Source organism: Mus caroli, unplaced genomic scaffold (assembly GCF_978045245.1).
Source record: "Mus caroli unplaced genomic scaffold, Mus_caroli_1 scaffold_7, whole genome shotgun sequence".
NCBI classification, from domain to species: domain Eukaryota; kingdom Metazoa; phylum Chordata; class Mammalia; order Rodentia; family Muridae; genus Mus; species Mus caroli.
Genome location: NW_028227262.1, coordinates 34575179 through 34594226, shown reverse-complemented (window position 1 = coordinate 34594226; position 19048 = coordinate 34575179). Strand labels below are relative to the sequence as shown.

General features: G+C 48.7%; 1 protein-coding gene across 1 annotated transcript in view; it reads left to right on the top strand.

Annotated features, from left to right (window-relative positions):
- The window catches only part of Slc6a11 (solute carrier family 6 member 11), a 119689-nt gene that overhangs the window by 13999 nt on the left and 86642 nt on the right, over positions 1 to 19048 (top strand). Inside the window, exon 5 of the mRNA XM_021164756.3 lies at positions 16042 to 16174. Within this exon, the coding sequence (XP_021020415.1) occupies positions 16042 to 16174 (133 nt within the window). The remainder of the gene's footprint in view (positions 1 to 16041; positions 16175 to 19048) is intronic.

Below are 19048 nucleotides of genomic sequence, written 5' to 3'. Positions count from 1 at the left end.
TCAGCCTGTGACCTGAAGAAGCCTTTGTATCATACCCCTGCTTCAGGGACAGAAGGACCCCAGGCCATTTCCCTAGGTCAGACCGGAACACTCTGGCACCATAAGCTTCCAGACCCTGTTCTACCCAACCCATCACCCTGCATGTGGCTGCCGTATAGATCTCAGTGGTAGGTGCTGTGGCCAGGCTAGAGTCACTGTCTTTTCCCATGAAGGGTGTGCCCCTGAGCAACTTGGGGGGCCTCTGGAGGTCTGTGTGTGTTCCTCCGAACATACTTGAATGTGTCACATTACTGTCAAATGTTTGGAGAACACCTTGCACGTGGTACATGCTCAACAAACAATTTTAACCTGTCCAAACTTCTCCTGGGTGTGCTCGAAACATGTATCCAGAATCCTGAGAAACAGTAGAGGAATATGGGAAGTGAGAGGACCTGGACTTCCTGAAGCACTTAATAAAACACCTGTGGGATGCTTGCACAGAGCCAAGAAAAGGGAGACCGGCTATCCAGCTTGTGGGACTGGCTTCATGAAGGTGCTGGGGCTGACCCAAGCTGGGCTTTAAAGGGTGACTAGAAGTCCACGTGGTTGATTGTGGAGCTAGGAGAAGGGACTAACACAGACTGGAGCACAGATACTGAGGCCACACAGAGAGCTTGTGGGCATCTTGTGGACGTGTGGACTCAGTTGCAATGCTGTAGTGTGCATGGAGAGAGGCTGGGGGTGGCTGGGAAGTGCACCTGTTCACTTACAGTAGTTACCCCTTACCTGTGGTCAGTTGATCAGACATGTTAAGCGGAAAATTCTAGAAATAAATCAATTGGTATTCCTGTGTTTTAAGTTTCACACTGTTCAAGCAGTAAGATGGATTCTTGTACTTTTCTGGGTGAGATGTCATTGTCCTGCAGTGAGGGAGAGAGAGTGTGTGGAAACGGGGGAGGGGGAGAGAGGAGAGAGCAACCGCATGGTGTGTTCATGCTGTAGATGCTTCCGGCCTGCCAGGCACTCGGAACATCTTGGTTGGTCAGGTGCTGTGGTATCAAGCTGCTTGTGTTCAGGTGACTTTTATATTATTTAGTAACAGCCCAAGTACACAAGAGTGATAATGGAGTTTCAGACCTGCCAACGAGGAATCAACAAACGCATTCAGGAAAAATTAATTTCTCTCTTTCCTCACCTCCTTCCCTCTCTCCCTATCCTACCAATCCCCTGCCCCTCCCTCCCTCTCTCTCTCTCTCTCTCTCTCTCTCTCTCTCTCTCTCTCTCTCTCTCTCTCTCTCTCTCTCTGTGTGTGTTGGGAGCAGTTTCTCTCTAGCTTAGGATGGTCTCAAATTTCTTATTTCTTAGAATTTGTTGAACTTCACATTGGCTTGGAATTCACAGTCTTCCAGCTTCAGCCTTCCAAAGAGTGAAACATACACTCAGGTAGCCAAGACCTTTGCAATTTCTCCCTATGCTTGCTTTACAAGTTAGACTTTAGTGTGCACTTAGATGTATGAGGAAAGCATAGCATATATAAAGGACTCATATTGTATGGTGCCACTGGGGCTTTTGAAACTTCTGTTCTCTGGTTAGGAGGAAGCTGCCATACATGTCTTCTCTGGACAAAGGGAGCTAGCTACCATGCATGTCTTCTCTGGATAAGAGGGAGCTACCATGTATTCTTTCAAGAGAACTTGCTCTATGCCAGGTGTCATGGAGGGCCGAGGTACATTATGAACAAAACCATTAAAAGAGTACCTCTGTAAGTCAAGGTCCATCCTCTAAGGAAAACGCCAGCAGGCTAATAGATTTGAGAGAGTTGGAGTCAGGTGGGCTTCTTTGAGGGGTTGGAATTTGAGCAGGGACCCAAGAGGAGTGTAACGATAGCCTTATATGTCAGGGACAAGTTCTGAGGCCAGAGGAGTGGTGCAGGACGTAACCCCACTGTGGAGGACATGTGTGTGTTCTGAGACTCACATGCAAGATGGACCTTTCCTGATAGACATTTGAGAGAGACTCTGTCTTAGTCATCTTTCTATTGCTATAATAAAGAGCAGGACTAAAAGCAACATGGGGTGGAAAGGGTGTATTCAGATTACCAGTCCTGATCATAGTCTATCCCTGAGGAGGTCATGGCAGGTACTCAAGCAGGAAGAGGGTCTGGAACTATGGAGGAGTGTAGCTGGCTTGTTTTCATGGCTTGCTCAGCCTGCCTCTTCCTACAACCCAGGACCATTCACCCACCCATAGTGAGCTGGGCCTTCCTACACCAACCATTAATCAAGAGAATGCTCCCGTAGACTTGCCTACAGCCAGTCTGATGGGTGCATTGTTTCAATTGCAGTTTCCTCTTCCCAGATGACTCTAGTTTGTATCAAGTTGACAAAATGCCTCCCTAGCACAGGCCCTAAGTTTGCTGGACCTCGTGCCTTTATGGATGCTTGGAGGTGATCCCGTGGGCTGTCCTGAAAGAGGCCCTGTGACTCTGAGAATAGGACAGAGGGCTGCCTTGCATCCTTGGTATGCTGGATGTGTCCTTGGTGCAGGAGGCTGGTTTCTCCCTGGGCAGAGTGAGGCTAGAACATGGCTGTCCTGAACTGTTGGGAAAACACGGATGGAAACAACCTTGGAGGGTGGTGGTTCACTCTGCTCAGCTGTGCTGCTCCCTGACGTAAAGGAGAGACCTGTGCCCCCACTTACGAAGGCTCCCCCAGTGCTTTCCCTTGCTATAAGGTATCTTCTGACCTCCCATCATATCCTGGGTGGGTCTTTTCCAGTAGAGACTCATGGGAGGCTCTAAAATGGCAAGGACTCAAGGTTTTTTTGTTTATTTGTTTGTTGTTTGATAGCAACAAAGAGACAGGCCTTACAGTCCAGTTTTGGGAGGTCTATAAGCTTTGTCTCATTTCTGAAAGCTTTTTCTGGGGTGTGACCACACAAGTTATGCATAGTCTAAGCATGCCCATGGAAGCAACATTCATGATGGTTAGAAAAAGAGAGAACAAAACCACCCGTGAGAGATATTATGCAGCAGCTGTAAAAATGAACAAAGCAGGAAATGTGTTGGTGCAGAGAGGAGCTGCCAAGGTGAAGGAGGGGTGAAGTGTGGAGAGAGGCATACGCAGGCTAAGGTGCTGGCAGCTGAAATGGTCCCCCCTCCCTTGGCTTCTGGAGTCTCTGTATCATCCTAGTAAATGAGGATGGGACCCTAGTCTAAACATGAAATTGCTCACTATGAAGTTATACTTAGTACACCCAACCTAAAGGTCGTTGTTTTGGGGTGCTGGAGTTTCAGTTGCAACTTGTCACATCAGGTGTGCTGCGGAGTGTTTGTGTTCAGGAAGTTTCTTATGGGCCTGGAGAGATGGCTCAGTGTGTAAAATACTGAGGACCTCAGCTCCGAGGCACATAAAAGATGGGTGGGCATGCCAGCCTACCTATAATCCGAACACTTGGGAAGCTAAGACAGGAGATCCCTAAGCAAGCAGGGTAGCTATACTCAATTGGTGAGCTCTGGATTTAGCCAGAGACCCTGCCTTCGTCATTAAAATGGAGAACGATCAAGGAAGACACCTGACATCCCCTATGGCCTCCACATACATGCAAGCACACATTCATGAGTACTTGCACACACGTGAAAATTACATATACACATGGGCTCATGTATATACACACATACATATGTACATTTATACCTACACACACACACACACACATACATACACACTGACACATACATGGAGTGGGGAGAGTTTAAGATTTTAGAGCATTTCAGATTTCAAGTTTCCAGATTAGAGAGTACTCTACCTGTATTTATGGATGCTTGAAGACACACGTACCCTTAACCCCATAGACATGTCTGGGAGGGTCCATGACATGTCATTTATCCACTGACTACCCAGCAGTAGGACATAGTGAAAGGGAAAATAGATAGAAACAGAGTTTGCTTCTCTGACCTGTGCTCTCTCATGGAATTTGAGTTTTCGAGTTACAACTAGCAGAGCTGTCCTAATAAAAGCAGGACTCATGGTATCCATGAGTTGTCAATCTTGATGATTTTGTTTGTGTGATAACCCCACTTAGAGCCCTAGCCCCATCCTGTTAATTTTCATGTATTAGCTCATTTTTGTTAATAACAACTCATTTAATTCTACAGTCAGCCCTAAGAGGTGAGCAGAAAACAGATCTCCCTCCATCTTCCCTTTAACCAACACAAGGGTGTTACCCCAACTCATGGACCTGAACCCCAAAGCCAGTCTGTCATTCACTCCTACCCCTGAGCACCTGAGCTCCACTGCTACAGGCCGTGCATATGCAGAGGACCTTGTCTGTGCCAGGAAGGGTTCTGCTTGTCATCGCCCCCTCATTGAGGCACTGGGGACCCTTGACTTGAACACAGCTAAGAAGAACAGGGAAGGGGTCAAGACACTTGCCAACACAAACCACAATGGTTCTTTGTTGTCCCAGCAGGGTTGTAACCTCTTTATTCTAACTTTTGAATATTTAACTGGTTGTATCACTGGCAAATGGAGTTTTAGTAACTAAAATGTAATGTATTCTATGTTCCTATAGTAGATTGTAAGTCACGTATTGCCCCCAGCCCCTAAGAGATCCTTTCACTAACAATTCACTCTCTTCCTGCCCCTGGGGTCCTGTGCTGCTGAAACTGGAAGATTCTTGCCAAAATCTACTGTTCTGGTTTCCTCATACCCAGTGAAACCTCCCTGGTGGTCCCTACAAAGCTCCAAGTGGAGCCAGCCCTCCGTTCCACTGCCAGTGGCTTTGGAGGAGTAGAGAAGGCTCAAGGGAGACCTTATTTGCTCTTGTGTACCATATGAAGCTATCTGCTTTAAGCCATCCCCACGATGGTTGTCTCCTGGCCCAGAGCCTCATCTCAGGAAGGACCACTCTGTGTTCTGACATGGTCTGAGCCCCTCACTGAAAGCCCCACTGAGGGCGGGCATTGTTTTCATGGACAGTTGTGAAAAGCTGTTCAATGCCAGGATGTCATGTGGGGAGCCAGAGACTCAGGCCCTGCGAGGCTAGCATAGAGAATCATGGTGCGTTTGCCTTGGGCTAATTACTTGTATCTGCTATCTCAGCTTTTGTGGAACAGCAATAGAAATTGGCCTTAGTAAAATTCTTCATAGTTAGGGTCTACTCTTGCTGGACATTTATGACCATTCAGACAAAAATACTCATATCTGAAATTAGCCAGGAAGGTACTGGCAATTTTAACTGGCACACTACATTATATAAAGGAAAGGAGCCAGCTGTGCGTATGTCCCCTTTTGCATCCTGATGGCTGCAATGAGGAAAGGGGGGGGTCACTTTTGGATATTCCCTGCTGTGTACCCTGCCATTACACAGCTGCACAGGCTTGTCCCTTCTGCCCACCTGTGCAGACAATGGGTTGCAAGGCTGAGTGTCTGCCCTGAACGTCACAGGGAATTTGGAAGTCCGAGGTTAAGGGGCTTGTTGAGGTACCTCTCTCAGGGTGAGCCAGAGCTGTGCTCAGCACAGCCTCTCATCCCCACTTGCATCCTCCTGTGGCTGCTCACTCTTCTCTCCTGCCCCTGAAACAATGTCAGCTTTCCTCTGTATCTCAGGTACAGCATCCACTGGCACGTGCCTCCCATAGAATCTCGACAGCAGCCCTCTGCCAACAGCCCTGAGCCCACAGCACAGCCCTAAAAGATTGTCACTAGATAGGACATGTTCCTGATAGGAAAAGGGAAGGGGAAAGAGGCTGAGAAAACTCACAGAAGGCTCCAGCATCTGTACTGAGCAAAGGCATCTGGCCTTTGTGGTTGGTCCTTCACTCTAGGAGGATCGTTTAGAAAGCAGCTTGAACCTTGTTTTAGAAAAAGTACACACACACACACACACACACACACACACACACACACACACACCTCTATTCCCCTGTGATCTACCATCTTCCTGCTGAGTGGACAGATGAACAACATCCAGATCTGGCTTCATGACTGTTTGTTTCTCTTACCACATTCAGCTTCATAGTGTGTGAAAATGGTGAACACTCACAAACTGGGCTTTGATTTGGGGACTGGGGTTCATTCCTCGGTTAAAGATACATGATCGATCCTGTCAAAGCTACAGGTTGTGTCAGCCTGCAGGCACAGGGATAAATGACCGGTACTCACAGTGGGCTGTGTTGCAGCTCCAGGATGCACAGTACTGTGTCCAGCACTTCTTCACTCTGGGCTTTTCTGGCTGCCAGTGGGTTTATCAGGTGCAGCCCGTTGTCCATGGCTTCTAAACCTTACTTTGAGCCGTAGTGGGTATTAGGTGAGGGGTGCATAGGATTCGATCTCTGGTCCCTTGGTCCATCTGCTCCTGCAGCCCTCCCCCACCCACACTCACTTTCTGTTTAGACCACAAAGGCATGAAGGAACAGGACAGCGGTGGCCTCTGGCAGACCCTACTCTTCACTGCCATTGCCTGTGTGTCCCTTGACTACTGTCTGGCTGCTACAACTGTGACTCTTCAGCCAGCCTCTATGTAGACCCCTGCTGCCCTGGATGAATGGGTCACAGGGTCTGAGTGTCCCTAGGCTTACACTAGTGCAGAGCAACTGTGGGGATGGCTGTGGCTTAGACAGTGTCTCTGAGCTCTCCAAGTCCTACTGAAGAGGTGGGAAGGCAGGATGCTGGTGCTAGGCAAACAACCTGAGGTCCTATGCATGAGGACAGATTGAACTGTGAAGCTTCAGTGAGTTACCAGTAGCGATGCAGCCCTCTGATTCTCCTGGGCATACTTGTCTCTGGCCTGTGGAACTCTGTCCACTCCTCCCACAGAGGGGCAGACTTTGGGTGCTGTGTGTCCATTCTGTCTTGGATGTGCACACTCACTGTCCCTGTCTTCTTCCTCCCACTCCTCTGGTCACACCATACAGCTGCAGAGGGTGGGAGAGAAGAGGCATTGAACTGGCGTATGGGAGACGAGAGCTCAAAGCCAGGCTGTGCCACGCATCAGTGTTGTGATCGTAGGCATATGAATTAGCTACCATCCTACTGCTGTGATAAAATATTCCTGAGCAAGACAGCTTATAGATGGAAGGGTTCATTGGGGATTATGGTTCCAGAGGGGAGGAGTCTTCAGCAAGAGGCATGGTGACCAGAGCTAGAAGCTGGGAGCTTACCTCTTGAGCCATAAGCAGGAAGCAGAAAGCATACTGGGAGTGGAGTGGGTTTCTAAAACATCAAAGCCCACTCCCAGTGATGTAATCTCTTCGAAGAGGCTACATTTCCTAAACTTCCCCAAATAGTGCCACCAACTGGAGACCAAGTATTTAAACACACGAGTCTGAGGCCAACATTCTCATCCACTCGCTCTGAACAATGATTGCAAAAACAAATGGCAAGCCTAAGTGGGTTTCTGTCCACGTCACGCACACTGTGGAACTGCAGTGGTCCCTTAGGATTAACAGTAATACCTAACGGTAACATCCTAAAACACCACCGTGACAAAGACACCAGATCCCCATTCTTGCGCTTTGTGGTTCTTGTTAAGTCAGTTAAGGGAAGCTCCTAAGGTAGGCAGCATATAGACTGGAGACTTTGGTCCAAGGGGCTGCTCATGTCTTGGACAGGATGTCACAGCACAGTGAGAGGCTTTGTCATGCCGCTCAGAATGATGTACTATTTAAGACTTAGAAATTGTTTATTTCTGAGATTTCCCATTTAATATTTACAGAATATGGCAGAGCATCAGTAACTGAAGTTGGGGATGACGTGTACCTTGGAAAGCAGAAACATGCTAACTGAACAGCTGTTTAGTAGATTTATTGAGGTACAGCCTACCTATAAGATGAGGCCATTTTTAGCACACAGCTCAACAGTCCTGTATAAACTTACAGCGGGCAGCATCACAACACAGGTTTAGACCCATCTCCCAAATTAACTGCCATGGTCTGACGTGTGCCTCCTCCTACCTCCAAGCCACTTCTCATCGGTTTTGTCTCCGTGGACTTGCCTCATCTAGACAGAGTATATAGATGGAGCTGGGTCTTTGGTAATTGTCTTCTTTTGTGTAATGGTTTCAAGGGTCATCCCCAAAAATGAGAGCTTGAGTCAGTGCAGGAGGGGTGTCCCTGGTCTACACTGCTTAGGGCCAGAAGTGTTTCAGACCTTGGATTCTTTCCTAGCCTTTGACATACACCAAGTTTAAGCACACAATCATTTATGTTTCATACACAGCTCATACAGAGTGAAGATGACTTTATATAGTATTTCCCGTGCATCTGGAGTTTGCTGTGAGCTGGCGTTTTCTACTTATGATGTCAAATTGCCACACAAAAAGGTTTCTGCTTTGGGAGAGGTTGGGTTTGGGATTGGGAATCCTCGCCCTACACTTCATCCTTTTTTTTTAAAGTAATAGAATCTATGTCATATGGACACTGCACATCCTATTGGTGTCCATAGCTGACAGATGTTTGAGTGGCTTCTCCTTGGGGCTGTGAGGACTAAATGCTGTTGGGAACATTAATGTATGGGTTTGGGGTTGAACCTGTGTTTGCTACTTCTGGGGCAATATGTATTCAGGAGTGGAATTGCTAGGTGGATCATTTTTAACTTAAATTTTGGTTCTTACTATTAGTGTAAGTGTGTGTGTATGCGCACACATGCATCACCTCATGTATGTATAAAGGTCAAAGAACAGCTTTCAGTAGTCAGTTCTCTCCCCACATTACAAGGTCCAGAGACTAAACTCAGGACAGAGGCCAAGTGCTTTTCCCTGCTGAGCCACTTTATCAGCCGAGTTGTTAGTGTGTGCGTGTGCGTGTATCTAACTTTACAAAAGCATCAAGCTGTTCCCCAACCTATGCTACATCTTTACAATGTGTGAGACTATTGTTTCTGTTACTGTTAGTTTCTGCCTTTTGCATTGGAACTACCCTAGTGGCTGGGAAGTGGCTGTTACTGTCCGTATCTTCCTGAAGGATGTCTGTAAAGACAGTTAGGGAGTGTTAGGTTAGACAGAGCTATCGAGGTGTTTATTTCAGATCTTCTAAAAGAATTCCTAGGGAAGCCTGGAGTGGGCAGTGTTTTCCTGAATGAAGTTCCACTGTGGGCTGAGAACTCGGTGCCTGGAAGAAGTCACAGGGGTCAGCAAATTACTGGCCAAATCCTTGTTTCTGTAAATAAAGTTTTATTGGAAGAGAGCCACACTCTCTCATTTGCAGATTGCTCCTGGCTGTGCTCACATTGCAGGGGCAGAGCTGCTGTCTGGGATGGAGATGGATGTCTTGCAATGCCTCAAGCATTTGCTCTCCACAGAGTAGCCTGCATTGCTTAAGCCTTAGAGATCCTGGTACACAGTGAGGTGTCTGCACCGTGTATGGATGACCCTGCTGTGGGAACAGTCGTGGTCTGTACAGGCTGAACTGGAATGTGCAGGCAGGGTGGGTGAAACTTTGTCAGCTTGGGGGAATTGAGAAGGAGGTTCCCTGAAGAGCAAATAAGAGAGTGGAGATGAGCGGGAGACTGATGAGAGACCTGTTTAGCTATCACGAAGCTTCTACAGAGACAAAAAGCTAGAGGTAGCCCCAGATATTTCCCACCAAGTTCCTTCTCTGATTGAGCACCTTCCTTGGATTCTGGGGGTTCAAACTCACACCTACAAGACGTACTTCTGATCTGGCTGCCCCCAAGACAAGGCATTTATATGAAGGGAGGTCCTCATTCTCTATTCTAGCATGATTGGGGGTTCTGAGCTGGAGACACTCTAGGAGCCCCCCAGGTATGGGAAGAGTTGAAGAGCTGAGTTCATTCCCAGAAAACTGTAAGTAGAATCTGGGCAGAAGATCCCCGGAGGTGGCCCTGGCTCCCCTGGAGGGGCCAGGAAAGCACACTTGTTTTGGTGATGGGCCTTTTTTGTTGTTGTTGGAGTTGGTTGCTTTGGGAGACCAGCACAGCTATTTATAGCTTAGCTCCTCTGTGCCAGCTTAGGGCCATCTCCATGTTCCTGCCAACCCACATGGCAGGTTAAAGAAAGGTGATCTGTTTGCAGGCTCCGTGCTCGACATGAAGATGAGGTGTCCCGATGGAGGGTGGGAGCTAGCCTTTGCAAGGCCTCTCCTAGGTTCTGATGGAGGATGGGACAGAGGAAGTGTGCCGGGGTGGGGTTGGGGGACAGTGCTGGTCTCCAATTCTGCCACCTCTGATCAGATCCACCTCATTCTGGGAGGTTGTTGCCTCTGCCCAGAGTAGGGTCAGATCAAGAGGTAGCTTCCCTAGAGGGAAGGCTGGGAGGACGCGTTGAAGATTTTGGATATTTCCCTTGGGCCCTCAGAGACAGAGGTTTGAAGCCCAAGACTTCCCCTTGGTAGGTCTCTACCAGGCATCTGGTGTCAGCCAAAGAATTTAACTCCAATCCCACAATCTCACCTTGGACAATTGCTTCACCAGCCTGGGCCTCAGTTTCACCATTCATGAGTGAACAGCCAGTACTCCATGTCTGGGTTCTGAATCTCAAGATTCAACCAAGCACGGACTGAAGATACTCAGGAAAAAAAATTCTTTTGCTTATGTCCTGGATTTTCTCCTGGTCATTAGTCCCCAAACAGATTAGCCGTTTGACAAGCACTGGGGGTGGGGTTATAAGTACTTCTAAGATGGTTTAGTCCACACAGCAGTTTCGGTGCAAATATTTCACCATGTTATATAGAAGGGCCTGGCATCAGCGGGGTCAAGAATCAATGCCCCATGGACATAGAGGATGCTGGAAATAACTCCCTGACGGTAGTTTGATATGAGATGAAATAGAGTGAGCTGGATAACCCTTCCCTTAGCGCCTGTCACAGCCCCCTCCACTGTCAGCTTCTTCTGTTCGTTCCCTCTCAGTCTCCTAATAGGGAGGCACACTGTGTGCTCTAGGCTTGCTTTCTACCGGCACTCCTTTCTCTGTGGAGAGGTCCTTCCCATCCCTCCCCTCATGTCGTTGTCCTCTTAAGTCTGGAACTCTGCCCTCCCTCTTGGACTTTCCCCTGACAGCTCTTATCCACTGTGTCCCTTTAACCCATTCACTCCTCTGATGCAAGAATTTTGCTCCCTGAAAAAGTCACTTGGCTAAGCTCTCCCCTCCCTTCAGCTCCCCACAGGTCTCCCTGCACAGGGAGGTGAGACCTTGGTGGTGGGCAGATCAGTCACTTGCCCCCCATTTCCCCTCTTGTTTGTCTTGGGGGGTAGGGGAGGTGCCCTTCTTCCATGCTTCCCTGCCTCTCTGCCCTGCCTTTTCCACCTTCAGGGGGTTTCCCTCTCTGTGCCCTGGACTAGTTGGCAGACATTCTCCCTTTTCCATCTCTCTCTGAAAGCCCCTGAACCAGGGTTTAGTTATGACTCTTCACCCTGCCTCTGTTTCCTAAGCTTTGGATCTAGAGACCCAGTGGGCTCCAGGATTTTAAGTCACCAAGTGTTCCATCTTGAGCCACCTGAGCTGCTTAGCTTTTAGTCAATGTGACACAATCTGGAGTTATCTGAGAAAAGGGATCCTCATTTGAGAAAATGACCCCATCAGCTGGCCTCTAGGCAATTTCTGTGGGCTATCTTCTTGATGGACAGTTAATGTGGGAGGGCCCAGCTCATTGTGAGTGATGCCATCCAAGGTGGGTGGTCCTAGGTGGTATAAGAAAGCCTTGAGGAGCAAGCTAAGAAGCAGCACTCCTCCATGGCCTCTGCTTCAGTTCCTGCCTCGAGGTTCCTGCCCTGACTTCCCTCTACGGTTGACTGTAAGCTTAAAATAAAATAAACCCTTTCCTCTCCAAGTTGCTTTTGATCATAGTGTTTTATCACAGAACTAGAAAGCAAACTAGGACGCCATCTTGTCTTAAATCATAGTGCCCACCCACTGCTTTCCCGTTTGCCTTGCTAACCTCCCTGCTCTTTCTCTGGACCTGGCTGCCTCTGAGGGTCCATGGCCCTCTTCTTTCAGGCAGTCACCTTCTGCCTCTGCCACTTTCAAACTCATCCCTCCCTCCCCACTGGCACTTCTTACCTTGATCATAATCTTCTCCATTTACTGACCTAACTAAAGCAAAATCTTCTGCACGGGGTACCCCACAATGCCCCGACTTTACAATCCATCCTTCCGGATACAGCTGAAGCTGGGTCTCCAGAGGTACCCCCTCTCTTCAGACTCTTCCACCACCCTTGTGGGATGCAGTCCCACCCTCCACAAGGCTCACACTCCACCTTGCCGGCAACTCTGATTCAGCACTGGGCACACGTGCCCCACGGGACCATTGGCAGCCTCCAGCTTTTGCTCTGGGTTCACTTCCTGCCCCCAAAGGCCTCTCTCCCTGCCTTTTTTTCTAACTTTCTTCCTACCTTTCGGTACTCACAATGACCTCCATATTCTGATACTGGTGTTGACACTAGCGATGGTGTCCTACTGTGCCTTGAGGCTTTGCTGTTTTCTTCTCTCCATGACGGGCAGTTTCTTTATCTCCATTTTCCACTGGGCCCCGAGTTCTTATGGAACCTCTAACTTTCGACAGCAGCCACCATCCTGAGGGTGCTCAGTAAGCACTTAAATATAGCAATTCATGAAGTAGTGATAAGCACTTGGTATTCCTTTTACTCACGGTGCAGGGTGTGTGAGACAGCTCTAGTCTGTAATGAGTAAAGCTGGGGGGGGGGTGGGGTTCTGGGAGATCCAGTGACTAGTGTGGAGGCTTCCAGATTTCTACCTATGCTCCATCACTTGCTGATGTGACTCTACCAAGTTCCTGAACTCAGCCGTACCTCAGTTTCCCCATCCTTGTCCCTGCCTCAAGGCTCCTGGAATGGGTTAGATGCTCTTGTGCCTGGGTAGCCTGTGGAGAGAGGTACCATTAATTCCTTTTTACAGATGAGACCCAAAGAGGTGATGTTCCCCAGCCATGGTGGAACAGATGGCAGGAAACAGAGCTGGCCTTGAGCCTAACTGTTTGATAGTGTCAAGGGTTGGAGACACCTGGCCCTATCCCTCCAGGCTGATTTAAGTCTCCAGAAATATGCTAAAAGGCGCTCTCTGAATCTACTCCAATACCAGTACAGAGTGCTCAGCTAACGTGACTTGCATACATTCATCTTCCTCAAGAAGCTCTGGCTAGTCCTGAGTGCTGAGTGTGTCCGCTCCGGGCACAGTGTCCAGAGGTCCGGTCCTGGGTCCTTGCCGGCCAGCATGTTGGCAGAGAGCTCTTCCTCATTCAGCTGCCTCTTGTGTTCCAGTGCTTTATGGGGGAGTGTCATTAAGAAAGCTTTTTCCCAGGAAGAGCTATGCCTTCCCTGAGTCTCTGCTGTGGAGTGCCCCAGCCCCCATGCTCTCAAAAGCTGCCCCTGTGGGTTTCAAAACAGCCCTATACCCCAGTGAGCTGAGAACCCCATCCACCGAGCCCAGCTTCTCTCCAGAACCTTCTGAGTGACAGTCAACATTGGTTCAATGTAAGGAAAATAGTTTGAAGATGTTTTCAAATAGAGTCTGACGGAACAAAAGAGCAGTTCATCCGCTTCAGCTTTTTGTGTGCTGCTTCCCAATTGGGAAATGAGATGGTTCAGTGAGGGGGCGCCAGGGCTGGCTATTCAGGCCTCTGAGGCTCACAGCTTCCAGAGAGTGGAGCCAGCTCACTCCTTGCAGGCCTGCTCCTTCCTTCTTCTCTCTGTTCCTGTGTATTTTAGACTTCAGATCCACAGTTTAACAGAAAAGTCCACCGATCTCACGCACACACAAACACACAAGCTAGGTGACCTGTATGTTTTGTCAGGAGTAGTCCCAAACCTAGAATAGAAGGATACAGACCATGCCATGTCACGTCCATGCACAGCGACCCGAGATCTTGTCTAGATCATTCCTCCTTGCCCACCAATGGGCTATCCTTTGGGACATTTGGAGTAGCAATTACAAGACAATAGATGTATATCTGTTACTGGGTTCTTAAAATGTGGACAGGAGAGGCAGTGGGTACCCTAAAAGTCTCTGTACAATTTAGGAGGTGGTGACATTTCTCAGGCAAAATTTTATCCCTGTAGTAACTCTTCAAAAGATCCCTTATACATGAGCAAGAAAAGAATGCTGTTACTTTCCACCTTTGAGATCTCGGGGGGTGGGGGGTGGGGATGCTTGTTACTACGGCAAAACTCAACCTGTCCTGACTGCTACAGAGGGCCCAAATTAAGCTTCCTATAAGAAACTATAGGTAAGACATAGCTTGAAGGGTGAGTGGAACTGACCAGGAGAGAAAGGTAGAGGAGACTTCATCCCCCAATTCCTGTCAAGAAAAAGGCAAAGTTAAAAATGTCTCAAGTGAGTGGCATTTGTAAGTCTCTTCTGTTGAGTCCAAGTGTTTCGTTTGGTAAGAAATCCATGGCTCAGTGCTCCTAGGGATCTTCTTGGCAAAGATGCGTCTCGGTTTCCACACTAGACTTCCTTTAAGGTCTTTAAAGACTCATCATGTCTTTGTGAGGTGTGAGTGCCTCCAATGAATTGAAGCTGAGGACTGCTAAAGCTCTCCAAGAGAGAACTATGGTCATTGTTGGGCCTGGCCAGCTGACTCCTTTCTCTTCACTTAACGTGCACCTCTCTTCTGTCTAGCTTAGCCTAGTTGAATATAGCTGACCTGCTATCCTCAGAACCTAAGGTAATGAGTGCCTAGCACATAGTAGGCCCCAGGAGATGAGTACTGAGTATAGTTGCTCTTGTTTCTTCTAGCCGTAAGTTGGTTTCTAGTAACTCAGAGGCTGCCCACAGTCTGATTTTGTTTGGGGGCCTGCCTGATTTCTCCAGCAGGGGCTGGGGCTACAGGGAGCCTGCTGACCAGTGCTAATTGGTGTCATTGAGTAATTAATGCAGAATCAGACCCGAGCTGATTCCCAGGGAGACAGACACTGAGGGTGGCTTTCATGCTTGGTGGGATGGGAGTTCCTTTCTCTGGGGACATTCTCAGAGCACTGAAGGCGACTGGCACCGTCTGGTGGGGGTGGCTTGGCAACCAGAATGGGGTTCGTGGAGCAAGTGTGGAGGGGGTTTGTGCTAGTGCCACGGTTGGACACAATATGGAGCGTGGCAAGTTTGACTTTAAAGAAACACAACCCCAGGGTGGGCTCTGGGAGCCAGGCATGTGTCAGCTCTGAAGAATTGATGCGCTCTTGGAGAAGGCCCTGGCGGAGGCATTTCTAGCATACCTGGTATCCTCAATGCTCTATAGCCTGGGTCCTCTTAGCATGGGCACCTCTTCCCATTAGCATAGGTTCTCCTCCTCCTTGGCATGGATCCTTCCTCTGTCTTCTCCTCCCACCATTCTGTCTGCCCTCCGTGCCCTGCGCCTCTGTCCCTGAAATGCACAACACTCTGCCTCTAGAGGTTTCACTTAGCCTAGAACGATCTCTATGCTTCCCTTCATGGTGTAGATCTTGCATCCCTTCTCCCAGGAAGCTTCCAGGGGCTCCCTGTGGCAGCAAGGATGGGCTGAGTTATGTTGCAGTGACAAACGCTCCAGAAATCTGAGTGAGGCAATCCACTATCTTCTAGTATTGCTTGTACTGTGTCTTGGGCAGTGCCTTAGGAACGGGGCTTCTAGAAACTGCACCATGACACTCTTCTATGATCACAGCAAAGGGAGGGAAAAGGGAACCATGGAGAGCTGGAGAGCCATGACAGCTGGCTCTAGAAGCTACTCTGTGATTTGGCACATGTTCCATGGTCCTGTGGTTACCCCCGAGTTGAACAGGATTGCAACGTGTGGTCTTCTCCTAAGACACAGACTATTTGCATAGCAGTGTAGTTTCCCAAATACATCAGATCTGCCAGGATGGCTCCTAAGGCGATTGTGCCACATGGTTTTTACTTTCTTCAAGAGTGTGGTTCCACAAAAACACAGGCTGGGTCTTGTGCTTCTCAGAGGCCCTCTGCTCAGTCCAGGGTCTCACAGTTGGTGAATGACAGAGGCTGGAGGGTGGGGACATTAGAGAGCAGCCTATCCTTGCCCCTCTACTGTCCTGGCTCCTTCTGGTAGAAGCACAATGGCCATCTTCAGTCCAGTGACTCTCCACCCTCTCTCCACAGACGCCGGGTCTTGGCTATATCCGATGGCATTGAGCACATTGGGAACCTCCGTTGGGAACTGGCATTATGTCTCCTGGCAGCCTGGACCATCTGCTACTTCTGCATATGGAAGGGTACTAAGTCAACTGGAAAGGTAAGGCGTTAACCATTGAGAAGCTAGCCCATAAGCAAAGGATGGGTTCTGCAAAAGATAACAGGTGACCTATATATTGGTCATCAGGAAGCCCATGTTGGAAGCACCAGCTTTAAGTTGAGAGATGGGGAGAACAATGGACAAGAAGCCCACCTGGGAGGTCCTCCACATAGCTACCGTTCCCTTCAGGGCTATTTTGCTTTGGTTTTTTTTCCTCTGTAAAATAAAGTCTTATACCACCTTTCTGGGTGAGTCGAGAGTCACAAAGGTAAGCTAGGATAAGATGTATTGAAAACTAAAATATGCTAAGCAGCTATGACTATGACAGTTCTTATGCTACCGAGCCTGACTCCAGGTACATACCAGGGCAGACCATGCTGGCCTTCCCACTAACCACCCTAGATGTGCCTATGCCTCACACTCCCGCAGTGTGGAGTGGGGAGCAATGCCTTCTGTCTTACAGCGCTATTGTGCCAGCTGTACCAGGTGACCTTTAGGGTCACAGTGGAAGAGGAAAAGGAGATAGTGTCCAACTCTGAGCTGCCTGGCAACTCTTAGCTGTGTGTGTCTCCTCCACTCACAGGCTATTGATCAGAACCTGGGCCATAGCCTCTTCTAATCACAAGGGAGTTTGAAAGTACACGGGGGTGGGGGTGGGGTTGGTTAGGGAGCACAGCATTGTCTGTGCTGCTGCCAGATTGATAGAGGAATATAAATGTGACCTTTGTGGGCATGTCCAGCCTGCTTGCGTGTGGCTTAGGGAAAGAAAGGAATTAAAGGAAAAGTTAATTCATTGGCAATGTTTAGAAATCGGGTGTTCTGGTTCCACAGTCCCCTGCTGCTCTTACTCCTGACGCCATTAGTCTTCGGTCTGCGACTCTGATTTCTTGTGAAATAGGAAATCAAATTCCTATACCTGGGTCTCTCTGACTCCATCACTCTTAATGAATGTGGGTGACACAGGTCATTGTCTGTCACCTATGTTATAAGTTCTTGTCTGAGGAGAGGGCTAGAAATGAGGCTTCCAAGGACAGAGGGATGAGCAACTCCCCAGAGGTCCCTCAAGGCTGGGGGTGGGCATGGGGAGAAGAAATTGCCAGGGCATGAGAGGCAAGGGGGTCAGAAGGAAGGAAGCTGGAAAAACATGGGTAAAGCATGGTGTACAGAGAGGCTGTCACAGAAGTGCTTGGGAACCCAAGCAAGCAGAACAAGGACATTTGTGTCCCTCCATCTATGTCATCTGCTGACCTTTGCCTTCTGTGGGTTATGATGCCATAAAGCAATAGCATCCCTTTGTTTCTGCAAATAAGGAATGATGCTTATATTACTGCTATACTTCAAGCTGTTGCCTGGCTCTCCCCTGTGGCCCTCCTTGCTGCCTCCTCTAGCTGAAGAAGAGGATAACTGGATTGTTAAGAGCCAGGCTCAGGGGTTGCAGAACTAGCTAAGCAGCTAAGAGTGCTTGGTGTTCTTCTAGGGAACCCGAATTCTTCTCAGAACCCATGTTGAGTGTGGCTCCCAGGCTCATGTAACTCCAGCTCTAGGGGATCTGATACCTCTGGCTTCCACAGGCCACCCTGCTTATGTATGTGTACCTACACACACACACACACACACACACACACACACACACACACACACACACACACACACAAAATTTTAAAATTCATCTTAAGAACAACCAAAGTATCTGAAATCAGGACTCAATCCCCAAGCCTGTTGTTCAGCAGGTATGTTCTAGGATGCTGGGATTAACTTCTCTGAGGTTGTTTCCCTCGTATAGAATGAGATACAGGAGCTGGCTGTATGGTGAGAGCCAAGGGTGTGAGTTTGCATGTTAAGGCTGAATGAACAGTGCTGGGGAGCTCACAGCAGTACTGAATGGAGGTTTTCAATAATCCTTTATAAGGATGAACTATTATCTAAGGAGTGGATTGTGATCTGGGAGTGTGATTCATACCTAAACCCTCAGGGTGCAGGAGGCTGGGCTGGGGGACTGAGGTCAAAGTCTGCCTGGGTTGTATAAAAAGACCCTATTTAGAGAAAACAAAAGCAGAACAGGAAGAGACGGGAAAAAGAAAAAAAATATTAAAAATGTTTTCTGAGTCTTGCTGTAGACTAGTATAATTCAGTGGGTTTCATATTTTTATTACATCTTTATGTATCTGATATATGTGTTGAAGGACCAGGGCATCCAAGGATAGCTTACCGGAGTTGGTTCTCTCCTTCAACCATGAAGTTCCCAGGGATCAAAATCACGTTGCCAGTCTTGACAGCAGGTGATTTTCCTTGCTGAGCCATCTTAGCAGCCCTCAGTAGGTTTCTAAAAATGGGGAAAGGTCACCCTTCTCAGTAGGTCGGTGGAAATGCCTCAGGAACCCAGAGGGGAAGGGCAATGTTGAGCTAGTACATCCCAGAGTACTGCCTCTTGAATGCTGTGCCTACATCAGTACCTACAACCCAGTCATAGGAGTCTTGTGACTGCCTCTGCCTCACCTCAGAACTCTGCACTCTACCTCTCTTTAATTCTTGTTTTACTCTTCTTCTGTGGGTTAAAATGGTGTTGCATGTCCTGTCACTGCTCGTGGAGGTGGATGCAGGAAGTTTGACTGTGCGCACCCCACACCACTGGGCGGGTGTCGGGCTGTGTGAAGCTGCAGGACCCTGCTCCGGGGGTGGGGAGGCACAGTCTGAGATCCCCACAGTGCCGGAGGCAGGCCTGTGGGTCCCCTGCCTCATGGAGGCCAGGGTCAGCAGGTTCTCACTCTGCCAGATGTTGCTGGATGAGCTGAAAGCAGTGGTGGGGTGGGGGGAGGAGAGAGCTCTGCTGGGTCCCACGGGGAGGAGAGTCCTTGTCTTGTGGCTTGGTGTGGA